Source organism: Malus domestica, chromosome 07, assembly GCF_042453785.1.
Source record: "Malus domestica chromosome 07, GDT2T_hap1".
In the NCBI taxonomy this organism is placed as follows: domain Eukaryota; kingdom Viridiplantae; phylum Streptophyta; class Magnoliopsida; order Rosales; family Rosaceae; genus Malus; species Malus domestica.
In genome coordinates this window covers 26781946-26796552 of record NC_091667.1, presented here as the reverse complement: position 1 = coordinate 26796552, position 14607 = coordinate 26781946, and the positions used below count along the sequence as shown (strand labels likewise).

Here is a 14607-nt window from a genome sequence, read left to right as displayed (position 1 = left end):
CCAGTACTCAACACAAGGCAATGCTCAACATAAAGCAATACTCGGCTAGAGGTATCACACGTTACGAGACTGCTCGGCTGGAGGCGATGCTCGTTGCGAGGCTGCTCGGCTAGAGGCTATGCTCACTGCGAGGCGGCTCGACTCGTGGTATTCCTCATTGCAAGCATCTACTTTATGTCGACATGCACTCATTATGAGTTGATTCTCGACATGACTCGGGTTCGCTTGTCAGGTTAGACAAGAGATCATTGTTTGGACTAAATATTTGTCACCATAAGCATGTGGCTCAATGATCCATAAGTTGATCAATAGTGTTGGTAAGCTTCTTTAATCAGCAACAATGTCGATCAGTGGATTTAGTTGCTCAATAATTCCTGACAATAAATGACAGTATAAGTATGACCGTATAATGAATAAATCAAATTGACAAAGTTTGTCAAGGCAGAATATTGTACCATGTGCCTCCTATAAATAAATAATTTATTCAGTCATGTGGTAAATCACATGTTGTATAAGTGACATAATTTAATGACAGTCACAATATTCTAGGCCATGAATAAATATTGTACAAGTACTTGGGTTAAATATATGTCACTAGGTGATGAATAATACTCTAGACAAAGTTTTATCATAACGTTTAAATAATAAAGGTTACTTTCATCATAACACATATATCAATAACATATTAAATAAATTATGAAAACATAATGATGTCTGCTGAAAAGGAAAAGTAAAACTTATTTTATTTTATTTTATTTTTTCTTTCGGCAGATGGCAGACGGAATAATAATAGGATTAATAATAGAATTATTATAAGAAAACTTATCTTTTTAGACGGAGTGGGCAGCCATGCTTTCCACAACCATGCTTTCTACTTCCTGTCTCGGCTTTTCTCCATCTCCAGACATCATTTTTCTTTTTCTATTCTTTTCCTCCCTTTTTCTTTTTCTATTCTTTACCTCCCTTTTTTCTTTTTTTCTAACATCATGATCGATTCCAACCCAGATTAGGTTTAGGCATCAACAACATGGCTCGCCATATCGTAAATTCAGCTCCTGGCGTAGTCAACCCGGTCCGAACCGGGCGAGTGCATCCCCTTGAAATACCTATACATCCAAGACAAACCAGCCACGGTCGCGGCGCCAAACCCGCACATGAACACGAAGAAGCCAACCGTGAGAACGAGGATAGCGCCGAGGGGGACCCATATGGGACTGGAGATGATGATGATAGGGGTGCAGATGACTAGGCCGAGGACGGTGGCGGTGACGGTAAGACCGGTGAGGAGGAGGAGAATGACGCCGAAGACGAGGAGGGTGAGAAAGCTGACGAGCTGGGTGGAGTTGGGTGCATGGCCTTGGAGTTTACGTAGGAATATTGAGGAATTTGTGGGGTTGTTAGGGCTGGGTCTCGGAGCTCTCTACGACTGTTACTGTTGGGTTTGTGTTGGGTTTTGGTGACGGTCGGCCATGGATGCTTCCAGAGAGAGAGTGTGTGTGTGGTCTACTCCTTCTTGCTCTTTGCTTTTTTGGGTGTGAAGGATTTTGCTTCAAAGATCGTGCAACCAACTGTTTCTAGTTTTCTTCTGGTTTTGGCTTGGTGGGAAAGTGAGAGACAACGAGAGAAAATTGAAGGAAGGAGGGAGAAGGTTCCAGCTCGCGGGGAGAGATATACTCTCTGCCCACCCACTTCTTTTCTACCGCCACCCTCGAACTCGGACTTGACAGGGTCCTCTTGATTTGGTCACTGACTTACCCGAGTTGCACTTGCATTCAAATCTTGTTGCTTTCTGGATTTTCTTCACTTTGGTATTTGGACTAGGTCGATGACTCTTCATCGTCAGGGTACCTGTAGGGTCAGTGCAATATGGTTGAGGAGGTACAGGGGCCGTGCTCGACGCAGACGGTGGTGGAGCGAGAAAGATGAGCAGAGAAGAGTTGGTCGTTTCTTGGGTTTTGCAAATCCAAGTGGACAGTGGTGAGGTTGTGAAGGTTTCACGGTGGTGAAATGAAAAATTGAGAGAGAACCGACATAGCTTTTTGTGTCGATTCCTACAGAAGGCGCCAAATGTTGATGCACAAAATCCAGAGGATTTTGGACCAACGTAAATCCGACCGTGAATCACACAAACGCCCAAGAACACAAAGATTATCGTGGTTCACCCCAATGTTTGAGCTACGTCCACACTGATGTTGATTATGTATGTATGTATTGATTACAATAGATCGGCAAGGGAGCTCTCTGTGGATGTAACCCTTGCCATTTTCTCTCTATTTGGCTAAGAGGGTATTGCCCTCTATATTGTGGGGGATGGATCTGAGACCCTTTGGATGTGAGGCTCTGAATGTGAGTCCTTCTCTTAGTGAAGGTGAGATTGAATGTGTCCTTAATGAGGGTGAGGGAGAGTCCCTTTTATAGAATAAGGGCTCCCTCCCCTTTTACATTTGTCATGGGTTTAGAGATGAGGCCTAAAGACGAGACCCAATATATGGTACCAACAAGTTCCAACTCATTCTAAGATGTCTGTTTACATTTCTTTAAAAAGATAAGTAAGATGTTATTAGGGAAAGGATGTGATTTAAAGTAGACATCATTTTCATTCTACCAATAGAGTTATCATTTCAAGTCTACGTTTGCATTCTTTACAGTATAAATTTCTTCATATCTAAATTCATTGATTTTTTTTCTTCTTTTGCCTAGGCTGAGAGAACTTATTAGGATGAGAAAAAGAAAGGTACAGAAATTTATTTAATTTTTTTTTAAATTGTTGCCATTATAATCTATTATTTCTCTTTCGTTCTATTTACAGATTTGTTTGAAAACTTGCAGGAAGAAACAATGAGGCGGTTGAAGTGCAGAATGAAGGTTTACATTAATGCTACTAGGGTAGATCACTTGGTGAAAATTTCAGTTCGAGGTGTATATATATGTTTGTGACCTTTGTATACTTGGGACAGAATTTGAGTTTTAGCATTACAACTAATTGTCCATAGACACATGATGCAGATTGGGCATGAATGTCACATTTAAATCGGCATGAGTTAAGGTTCAAAATGAAAATTTACAGCCGCTATAGAATTTCTAGGATCTTACCAAAACAAAAAAGGCTGTCCATGCAATCTAAGAATGAAAATTTCAGCTGTGATAGAATTTCTTGGATCTTACCAAAGAGTTTCTGGGATGCGAATCTTTTCCATTTTTAGCTTATCCTTGAGTAAGGAATTTTGATGAATTTATATTTACTCCTCAGTTTTTTGGTGTTTTCAGGCGATTGGAGCTGAATATGGATAAGTTTTGTAGGCTTTTAGACTTATTGGACCTCTCAAGATTGATGTGGTAAGGAGTTTATAGAGTTACACGTATAGTCGTTGAATTGTTCTCTATGTTGTGTTGAATCTAATATACTAGTAATACTTTCTGCTTAGTATTTACTATGCACGTGCATGTTCATGTTATACTAAATGTAAACGTACACAAATTTTCATTTTTTCATTGTTAATCTACTGATGCTAGGGATAATTTGGGTTTCCTGGTGAGTTCTCCCTTTTTAGGAAAGATTGATGGGTTTGGTTTCTGGGTTCTCTTTTATTTGTTGGAATTTTTTATGATTTTAATTTTTGAAATCTGGGTTTTATTTGTTGATTGGGATAAATTCTGATCGGGGAAGCCCCTCTGCGTTTCTCGCTTCTCATCTCTCAGATCACTTCTCTCTCTTCTATCCCTCCCACTGTCTCCGACTCTTGACCTTTTGCATGTGTATTTTATTGTGGAAAAGTTTGAACTTGAATGAATATTTTTAGTTATTTCTGGCAACATTGCATAATGGTTTGAATGTTTGCTTGATTTTGCACTTCCATTTTATACTTTTGTTCGTTTTCTGAATGGTTGGTTCTGTTTTGTCATATATTTATACATGCATACATATATCTGTGCTTTTAAAGGTATGTGCGTTTGGGCACGAACACCCTCTCTTACATATGAGTTATCCTTGAGCCGATGCATATGAATTAAATTGCAGCCGAGGCAACTATTTTGTCTCTGTCCCAAACCCCCCAACCATGCCAGACATGTAAATTCATTATTGGTAAGTTAAAGTATGTTATGCATGTTAAACACAAGTTTTGGTTTTTTTGTTCCGTAATTAGCTATGTATTTGCCTTAATCTGCATGTGTGTAGTGTAGATAATTTAACCAACATTATAGAATTCATGTTCTGTTGAAAATTTTGAATGTTCTAAGATGGAAAAGGTTACGATAAATTGGAAGGTAGAAATTCTATTATGAGTTCTCCAGTTGATTTGTTTTTATTTTATTTTTTATTTTTTTGGGATGCTTAATTTCATCCGGAAACAAATAGTGTTTATCATCACCAAGTGGTACAAAGAGTATTTACTGTATTTCAGTGTTTTTTAACCAATCTATTGTCAAGTTTTCTAGCAGGTTTCTTATTTTATTTTCCGTTGTTTTGCAAGAAACCAGAGCCTTTCCATGCTCGAGAGTTCCACAGGTATGTCACCGCTCTTTTACATATTTCTGCTTTGATTTCCAATATGAGGTTAAAGCCTTTGATTTCCAACAAATTTCAGTTAGGTAATTTGATTTCCCTCAAAAGACATAAATTATGTGTTTTCTTTAATCATTGTGATATAATATTCAACCCATTTCAATTTAATACCAACCGAATCCTAATTTGTTCAATTTCTTTTCATTAGGCGAATGAGTGTGGTTGTTTGCCGTTCTCTTTGAGGTGAGATAAAGTTTATATTTGTAGATATATGTATCTTAACAACAAGGATAAATTACACTTTCATACCTCAAGTTTGGGGTCCATTTCAATTCTTTACAACATCTTTAGAACATTTTACTTTCATACCTTAAGTACTATTTTATTTCAAAATAATATATCCGTTACATTTTTCATCAGTTGATCTGTTAAATGCTAACGTGCCTGCTACATATATGCCACGTGGTTGCCAAATGTCTGCCACGTGGCAAATAAAAAATATATATATATATATATTTTTTTTTAAACCTGAATTTTCTAAAAAAAAAAAAAAAAAAAGAAACCCACATCTACAAGAAGAAGAAGAATAGGGAGGAAGAAAGAAAAAGAAAAAAAAATTGTCCTCCCCCCCCCCCAAGCGACCCTGAAGAAGAAGAAGGAAGAAAAGAAAAAAAAATTGTCCCCCCCCCCCCCAAAACCCTAGTGACACAGAAGAAGAGGAGGAAGAAGAAGAAGAAAAAAAAAATTTGTCCCTCCCCCCTCCCACCCAACGACCCAGAAGAAGAAGAAGAAGAGGAAGAGGGAGGAAGAAAAGAAAAGAAAAAAAAAATTTGTCCCTCCCCTCCCACCCAGCGACCAAGAAGAAGAAGAAGAAGAAGAAGGGAGGAAGAAAAGAACAAAATAAAAAAAAAATTGTCCCCCCCCCCAAGAAAAGAAAAAAAAAATTTGTCCCTCCCCCCTCCCACCCAGCGACCCAGAAGAAAGGGGGGGGAAGAAAAGAACAAAATAAAATAAAATTTGTCCCCCCCCCCCACCCAGCGACCCTCCTCCTGTCCCCCCCAGCGACACACCTCCGGTCCCCCCTCCCGGCCCGGCGACCCTCCTCCCTCTTCTTCTTTTTCTCCTTCTTCTTCTCGTCACACCCCCCTCGGCCCAGCAACCCACCTCCGATCCTCCCCTCCTGGCCCGGCGACCCTCTTCCCTCTTCTTCTTTTTCTCCTTCTTCTTCTCGTCGCAGATGTGGGTTTCATTTCAATTTATTTTATTTTTCTTTTCTTCCTGCCTCCTCTTCTTCTTTTTCTGGGTCATCGGGGGGGGGGAAGGGACAATTTTTTTTTCTTTTTCCTTCTTCCTCCCTCTTCTTCTTCTTGCAGATGTGGGTTTCAATTTTTTTTTTTTTTGAGAAAATTTAGGTTTTTTTAAAAAAAATAAAAAATTAATTTTTTTTTGCCACGTGGCAGACATTTGGCAGCCACATGGCACAAATGTGGCAGCCACGTCAGCATTTAACGGATTAATGGATGGAAAATCTAACGGATGTATTATATTGAAATAAAATAGTATTTGAGGTATGAAAGTGAAATGTTTTAAAGTTGTTACGTGGGGTTGTAATAGACCTCAAAACCTGAGGGGTTACTGTGTAATTTACCCTAACAACAACCATGGGGGTTGCTAATGACTTTTTTTTTCCTCTAATTTTTTTTTTCAAGTGCTTCGCAAGAATTTAATCATTAAATTACAAGCTATGCTACAATCCCAATTAGTATTTTAAGTTGTTAACTTACTATTTAAACTTTCAATTTTCCAGCCCCATTACGAAAATTTGCTAGGCTTTTTAGTGTTCCTGGTGCTGTACATCCATTGACGACCAGGGTGGACTGTGCATCAAAGATATATATCTTTGTGTGTCTATTTACTTACCCTTTTCGAACTTTATACTTCTCGAGTGATATGGTAATTTAATTTCTTAAGCTTAAATAGTTTCTCGCTGTAAAAGATAGCCTATTGCTGAGCATTATAATGTCTATGTTTACACATTATCCAACTTGCTTCTAGGAAATTAAGATAATTAAATGCATGTATATAATTTCGTTTAAAGGGAGAAAGAATTTTGAATTTTAGTCTTTATTTGAATCTTCTCAAATATATGTATAATTCAAGGAAAGAACATGCATGCTTCTTTTGTGGATTTGATTCAAATTGGTGGATTTCGGTAAGAAAGAAACTTTAATATTTTCTTTTGGTTTTAAGAACTGAAATGGACATGCAAGAGATTGAAGAATTTTTTGTTTATCGTATTGGGATGAGAGGGTATTATCAGAACAATTGTTTAGCATGACAGTATTAAATAATCAATTTGATAAATTAAAATGGTGTGATTAAATAAGATCATCTGTTGGGTGAACCTATATATGCTTAATAAATTGTTTAATGAGTTTTCAATCTGTGTATTTGAGATTGCTTTTTTATCTTTTCTTTTTTTCTTTTTTAATTTAAATTTTATTTGTGCATGGTCAAGGAAAATTATGGTACCCTAATCATTTGACTTAATTTTGTTTCCACATCTGAAAGGTTTTCCTGTAATTTTTTGTAATAAAAGGATTGTTTTGTTGCAAAAAGCAGGGCCACTCTGTTTAGGGCTTGAAGATTTCTACATTCATCAGGTTTATCTTCGACTTCAGGTATTTTGTTCTATTGATGACTTAAAGTCAATTGCAACTACACTGTTTGTTATGATTGGGTAAAATAGGCTGATTATTTGCATATTTCATGAGAATATCAATAGGGACAATCTACCAAATTTTTGTGTGTAAATAGTATGTATATACACATCAAATATTATTTTTTGTATGTAAATAAAATTACATACAAAAAAATTTGTACTGTTAAGGACAGTTAGGAGTTTAATTTGTAAAAGATGTAAATATTAGAACAATTGCAATAGAACCGCCAAACCGTGGTTGTAAATAGATTTCTACATGTAAATAGTATTGCATATTGTATGTATTGAGAACTTTCTGCATATTTTATACAGTTTTAAAACCCGCAGCATCGCGCTGGCACCGTTGCTAGTACATTCTATATCACAATTGAATTTTGGCTCAATCAAAGAAAATAAAATCTAACGAAGTCTTCTAACGTGTTTTTTTTTCTTTCCAACGATATAATTCATTTCATATATCTTTAATTACTTCATAACTTATCACCCCAACAGCTAACCACCATCCCAACGCTTGTGTCACGCTCGCGTCGCCCAAGAACATCAACTTTTATTTCGAGCAGCAACACTCTCTCCTCTCTTTGCGAACAAATCATCATACCCTGAAACCCTGATTTTATTTCTCCCGTTGTAACCCAATCATCTTCTCCATCAAGAAAATTTCCAAACATAAACAAAAAACTCATTTCAATTCATCAGAACCTTTTGCTTATCTAATGGTGACTTCCTTTGATTATCTGAAAGTCTTCATAGGTTTGATATGTGAAAAGAGGGTGACACAAAGGAAGAGAAATATAGGTGAAAGTCTTCATAATTTATAAATTAATTCTCACAAGTTTAATAAATTATTTTAGTTGTTCAGAAAAATGTTTGTGGTAAATTAGATCTTTAGAAAATAAGAGGGTCGAGAGGCTAAATTTAGGTGTAAAGAAAACATTTCCTCTAAAAATTAAAATACACATGAAGCTAAATGAAGATTTTTCTTCTCTCAGAGGCATTTTTGACATATACTTGGGAGCCAATATCGACGATTGGATGTGCTTCTCGAAAAGGCAGCTTCAAGTCAGCTCGAAGGCGGCTTCAAGTCACCTCGAAGGCTTGGCCTACGTACTTATTATGGGAATTGGATCCTTTCCAAGGCAAAGTCTCAGAATTCTTCTGATCGACTAACACGGACCGTTGGATCAAATCTAACAGCTATAATTATTATAACTTTTAAAGGAACCTTCTGTTTGTAGCTGTTTGATCAAAATCTAATGATCTATGTTATCCAATCAGAGAATCTCGAGGCTTTGCCTCAGAGAGGATCCAATTCCCTTATTATGTACCATATTTAGATACATCTCAAATTATCTCCAAAAGAAATGTCAAATATGCCAAATATAATTAAAAGACATTCAAGTGTTTTCCAATGGATATGTCATATATAATATGACATGTGAGTCATTTGACTCCTTACTTTCTAGCTGTCTTTTTGACAGCAAACAAAGGAGTCAATTAATTTAATTTAATTTTTTAATGCATAGATCCCATTAACATCCAATAGAATAAAAACTAAAACTAATTTTGATTATTTTTTAATAGTTAATGCAACACTAGGCCTAATAAAATAAATATCTGACACATCTATCGACAAAGAAGAGGATTTAGTACTTATATTCAATTTGCCACATCAGCCATCAAATAAAATTTTGATATATTATATTTGACATCTTTTTTGGAGATGCTCTAAATATTTCTTAAAAGATACAAATTTAGATATTTTTTTGTTCAAAAGAGATAATTGAAGCAATAATATTTCAATTTTAAGTCATATAATGTTTTGGTTATGAATAAAACGTCCGTGAGTATTTGCTTGTAATAATGTAGAGAAATGCTTCATTTTGCTTTCTTAGAACTTTATCCATTTTTCATCACCTTAAACTTTTATTTAGATGATAAGTCATTAATTCATGTTAGTTCAAAAAATTAATATTTTAAAGCTATTTAAGGAATCTCAAGTATCTTCTTCCGGAAGAAATCTTACTTTCATTATAGCAAGTCCACCCATCCAAATAGGCTAGCTGAAAGTCCTTAAAATAGCCTAGCCCCCCAAAAATCCACTCCACCCCACCAAATATGTTGGCCCAAAGTTCACTCTAGCTTCTAGGCCGGGCAAGAATGGACCGAGTGAGGAACTAGCCCATCTGACGTCAACCACGGGTCGAGTGTTTTTTTTTGCAGCTGGCACATGGGAAACACGCGCGCGTGATCTTGCGTTCCCAACATCTCGCAGATGTGAGGCCCGCGCTGCAAGCGCCCTAACTAGGATGCCAGAATTTGGCTACGTGGCTCGGCAATGGCGTTGGATTTCGAACGGCTAATTTTCTGGATCGTTTGGATTTCCAACAGTAAAAAAAAATTGAATATGAAATCTAACGGCTAGTGATGTGTCAAAATCTGGACCGTTTGATTTCCTGATCAACGGTCCAGATTTTTAGGCCAAAAAACATTAAAAAATGTCAGAAATCTTACCGTTGGCCACGTGTCCATTTTGGGCTGTTGGATTTCAAACTTTCTAAAATCCAAAGGTCCATATTAATTACTTAATAAAAATTGTTAAAAAATTACAGAAAAAAATGAAACAACTAAAAGAGGCCCTGTGTTTCAAAAGTATAATTTTTCAAATTTCTGTTCCTAAGCTCTGAAATAGGCGCTGTGTTGAATCTGACTTAAAGAGGTCATGTGTTCTAGCCTATCTGATAAACAATACCTAATAGTAATTGAAGGTGATGGAGGAAAATATAAGCATGGCAGCTCTTTGTAAGGTGATCTTTCAATGGGAATTTCGAGTCATAATTCTAGCCTATCTGAAGGTGATGGAGGAAAAATATAAGCATGGCAGATCTTTTGATAAATCTTATAAGGTAAACATAAAATCTTTTGTTTGTTTTGAAATTTTTTTTCCTTCAGTGTTTTAGGTTTAATTTGTATCTGTTTTGGAATGATGTTTAACTTTATTGAACATGTTAGGATTCAGAATTATTGAGTTGTTTGAATCTGAAGAATCAGTTGACATAATTGGTTAGTATTTTTATTTGTTTTCTGTATTAGCATGGTAATGTGAGTTTCTATTAAGTTTTGTGTTCCATTCAGGTCTAAATAAAATTAAATGTCCGAGGTCAGGGAAGTTAATTGCTGACTTAAAACCTGACAATGTTTTACTGCTTGATGATACTTGAAAAGTCGCTGATTTTGGTTTAGGTGAGTTTTGTGGTTTTATATGTTTTAGAATAATGCATGTGAGAAATCTTTTGTCTTTGTTGAAATAGAAGAAATTTCTTTTGAAGACTTTTCTATGAAAAAGTTCAGTTACGTTTTTCATTATCTTTACCAAATTGTTCACTTATGCAAAAGACTACGAAAAACAAAAATGAACTTTTGCATAGAAAAGTTTTCAATAGAAATTTCTTCCATTTCAACAAAAACAAAAGATTTCTCACATGCATTATGACAAAACATATAAAACCACAAAACTCACCTAAACCAAAATCAGTGACTTCCTAAGTATCATCAAGCAATAAAACATTATCAGGTTTTAAGTCAGCAATTAACTTCCCTGATCTCGGACATTTAATTTTATTTAGAGTTGAATGGAACAAAAAACTTAATAGAAGCTCACATTACCAAAAAAAAATGCTAATACAGAAAACAAATAAAAATACTAACCAATTATGTCAAGAGATTCTTCATATTCAAACAACTCAATAATACCGAATCCTAATATGTTCAATAAAGTTAAACATCATTCCAAAACAGATACAAATTAAACCTAAAAACATTGAAAAAAATAAATTTCAAAACAAACAAAAAAATTTCTGCATACTCTGCTTACCCTGCAAAGACAGATACAAATTAAACCTAAAAACATTGAAAAAAATAAATTTCAAAACAAACAAAAAATTTCTGCATACTCTGCTTACCCTGCAAAGATTCATCAGAAGAGCATTCCAAAGAGCTGACATGCTTATATGTTCCTCCATCACCTTTAGATAGGCTAGAATTACGACTTGAAATTACCATTGAAAGATCACCTTACAAAAAAAAAAAGGGGACAATTAGACATGTAATTGCACAACCAATGATAGATCACCTTACAAAAAAAAAAAAGGGCACAATTAGACATGTAATTGCACAACCAATGATAAACAATACCTAATAGTAGCTGTAGTTGAATCTGACTAAAAGAGGCCCTTTGTTCTAACACATGACACTTTGAAAATCAAATCTTGACAGAATGAATGAAAGCCATGTCCTAGAAGAAAAATGCCACGGTATATTGAAATGCATCATCTCCCCGTCCATTCAAATGCCTCGTCATCGTCATCAGGAAGAGGTTGGGCAGCTGTTGCCGCAAGCTCAGCTTCATGCCTGCAAGAAGCAATAATAATCGAGATGAGACAATTTTCAGCTTCATGCTGAATCCACGATGTTAACATCAAAGAAGAGTCAAGTTTATTAACATAGAGAAAATACTTACTATTGTTAGGCAGCCATGTCAAAGTGCACTTCTGGAGGAGCAAGGGTCGGAGACTCGACGAAATGAAGATTTGCGTCACTAAAGTAACAACAGCAGCGTTAACCTCAATTACTATTATCGATACGCTATAGCAACCAAATAAAAAAGGGAATGTTTGTAATTACCCTGCAAGCTTCCTTGCCAAGTAGAGGAGGGTTTCTAAGTTGTAGTTGCACATTGCCCATGAATGCTGCATATTTCAACGGAAAATTTTAGGTGAGACCATCAACTAAGCAGCACAGTGAAAGGGCAGATAACTCAGATAGGTAATCACATATATAAGAAGTTATAAGATACTGTAAAATGCTTTGGGAGACATTAAATATACACAAAATCAGTGAGGTATCAAATGATTTTTAATGTGGATATGAAATATCAAGAACAAAAGCAACAGGAAAATATTCACTTACTAGCGACCATCTCGAAGAGCGCCAAACTTCTCTTGCCCAGCAGTGTCCCAGAAGTAAAAGCGGATCCTTCCACAATTTGTGAAGAAGTCCAGTGGATGAACCTCCACACCAATGGTGGCTGTTTGCATAGAAAAGTAACAGAAAATGAATGTTAAGTATAAGCAAACATATCAAGGTCAAACTAATTATAACAATAAACTAACAACACGGCGCAATGGACGGAAATGTCAGAAAAGTCTCTTATGCTCATATTTCTTCTCGAATTCACCAGTGAGATGCCTCTTCACGAAAGTGGTTTTTCCTGCACAACTCATCACCATTCAGTTCAAATCCAAATCACCACACAACACTATAACTTGGAGAACAGTTAAAATTGTTTCTTCTCTCCAAGGCATTGTCTCTCCAAATTAATCGGTGTTAAGCTTCGAATTTCTTTGCTCTTATCACTAGTTTTATCAAAAGAAAAATTCCAGGAATATAATCACATTTACAAACAAATAGATGTAAAATCATTTCCCTCTAAGACCATCTCCAACCTTGGCCTAAAACCTAAAATTTTTAGCCCAGAAACAGCTTTTCTGCTCCAACTCTTCAGACCTAAAATTTTAGCACTATATTATTAAAGAATGAATTTGGGATACTTTTTTTTCTTAAAATGTAGACTATCATAAATTAATTTTATGAACATTATAATCTAAAAATATTTAAATTCCGATAAATATTGAAAAATCACTAAATCGATACATAAACTCACGAAACACTATGGAAGAATATGAAAATCATGATAGAGATGTATAAACACAAAATACATGAAACACACAAAACACATAGAACACATGTGAAACACATATGAAACACATACAAAACACATGTGAAGCACATACAAAACACATGATAAAGATGAAGCACACACGTAACACCTGTGAAACACATGACACACACGAAAAACATACAAACATACATACAAAACACATGAAATGCATGAAACACAAACCAACACACATGACAATGAAACCTTCAATAGTTTTTTTATAATTATTTTAGCCGTCGGATTTAAATTTGGGCCACTAGATTTTATTTTTTACCGTTATATTTGATCTAAACCGTTGGATTCAATAAATCTGGTCGTTGGATCAGAAAAGTAGCCGTTAGGCTACCTGACCGATTTGAATTTGGCTTGACACGCCCACGTGGGTGGGGTCTCGCTGGGATCAGCCCTGGCGCGTGCTGCGCGTTGGGCAAGTGGGCGACGGCATATGGGCTTCACAACCCACTTTTCACTCATACCGGTGGGCCCCATTTTGATTTCTGGCATAAAAAATAGCCGGTATTTGGCCCTCTTGTGAGTTTTAGGTTTTAGGTTTTATTTAGCACTTGGATTGGGTTGGGTTGGGTTTTGGGGTGGGGGAAGGGGAAATTTGGGTTTTAGCCCAGGGTTGGAGAAGGCCTAAGAAGATTGTTTATTTCCATCAATATCAATTTAATTAGATAGTATCACATATCAAACCAAATATTGTGCCTTTTCAATTTACTAAATATTTTAGTCAAAATTGTAAATATCCGAACAATTGAATCAAATTCTTCTTAGGGAGGGAGTGTGTTATAATTGTGCCAACAATACCCCAAATCCAAAATCTTATCAAAACCCTAATTTTAAAGTTGCAATAATCATGCCAACACAGTCGATGAAAACATCAACTCAGAACATAAGAAACAGAACAAGGAAACTGCAAATTACCAGTGCCTCCATCGCCGACGATGACGAGCTTGAAGCTTGGATAATCAACAGTCTGTTGGTTCGACAAAGCCTACAGGAACAAATTCAAATTCGAACCAAATCATCGATCACCAGCTAATACCAGAGAGAGAAGAGAAGAGAGAGAGAGAGAGAGAGTTACCATTGCGGCTTCGAGGCGGCGAGTGGCGATAGAGAGAGAATCTAAAAGTCGCAGCTGAGTGAGAGAGACAGACGTAGACGAAGGCGGCGATTTAAGTATGGAGGTGGGCAGGGAGCCTACTTTTATATGGCTTGGCTGATTCTGCGGCTGCCTATTTATTATCATATATCTTATTATAATGAGAAACTGTATTTTAACAGTTCTAATTGTAAATATTTTATTATATAAAAATTAAAAAAATGTTTCAAGCGAGTTATTTATTCCTAAAATTTCTAACTCTGTTGCTTGTAACCTTGATTGTACATCACTAAATTTTCCTAATGAATATCTACAAATTTTTTCATCAGACTTTGGTGACTCCTTATGTTTTTTCTGGTACAGTATACTTGTCCATCTTAATGATGAAGAAACTTTTTCGACTATTTTATAACTATCATCTAATGGTAATGTTAATGGCTTAAGTTTAGTAATTTATTCCTTTATATTTTGGACTAATTTAATGTCTTCACTATTAAAAT

At 35.8% G+C, this 14607-nt stretch overlaps 1 protein-coding gene and 2 long non-coding RNA genes across 3 annotated transcripts; 2 read left to right on the top strand and 1 right to left on the bottom strand.

The window, feature by feature from the left end:
• The first annotated feature begins 2195 nt into the window (after positions 1-2195).
• LOC139197443 (uncharacterized) lies at positions 2196-2973 on the top strand. Its single transcript, XR_011582872.1, has 3 exons — positions 2196-2368; positions 2701-2734; positions 2830-2973. It is a non-coding gene; the product is annotated as an uncharacterized lncRNA (long non-coding RNA).
• Positions 2974-3995: 1022 nt separating this feature from the next.
• Positions 3996-7244, top strand: LOC114826092 (uncharacterized). Its single transcript, XR_003774962.2, has 4 exons — positions 3996-4084; positions 4473-4507; positions 4713-4747; positions 7127-7244. It is a non-coding gene; the product is annotated as an uncharacterized lncRNA (long non-coding RNA).
• Positions 7245-9739: 2495 nt separating this feature from the next.
• LOC103408787 (GTP-binding nuclear protein Ran-B1-like) lies at positions 9740-14236 on the bottom strand. The gene is made up of 9 exons (XM_070825263.1): positions 14090-14236; positions 13930-13999; positions 12436-12492; positions 12192-12309; positions 11907-11971; positions 11743-11820; positions 11418-11633; positions 11186-11296; positions 9740-11098 (listed from the first exon to the last, which is right to left on the bottom strand). The coding sequence occupies exons 1-5, from the start codon at positions 14090-14092 to the stop codon at positions 11941-11943; spliced, it is 279 nt and encodes a 92-aa protein (XP_070681364.1). The 5' UTR covers positions 14093-14236; the 3' UTR covers positions 9740-11098; positions 11186-11296; positions 11418-11633; positions 11743-11820; positions 11907-11940.
• Positions 14237-14607: the final 371 nt, after the last annotated feature.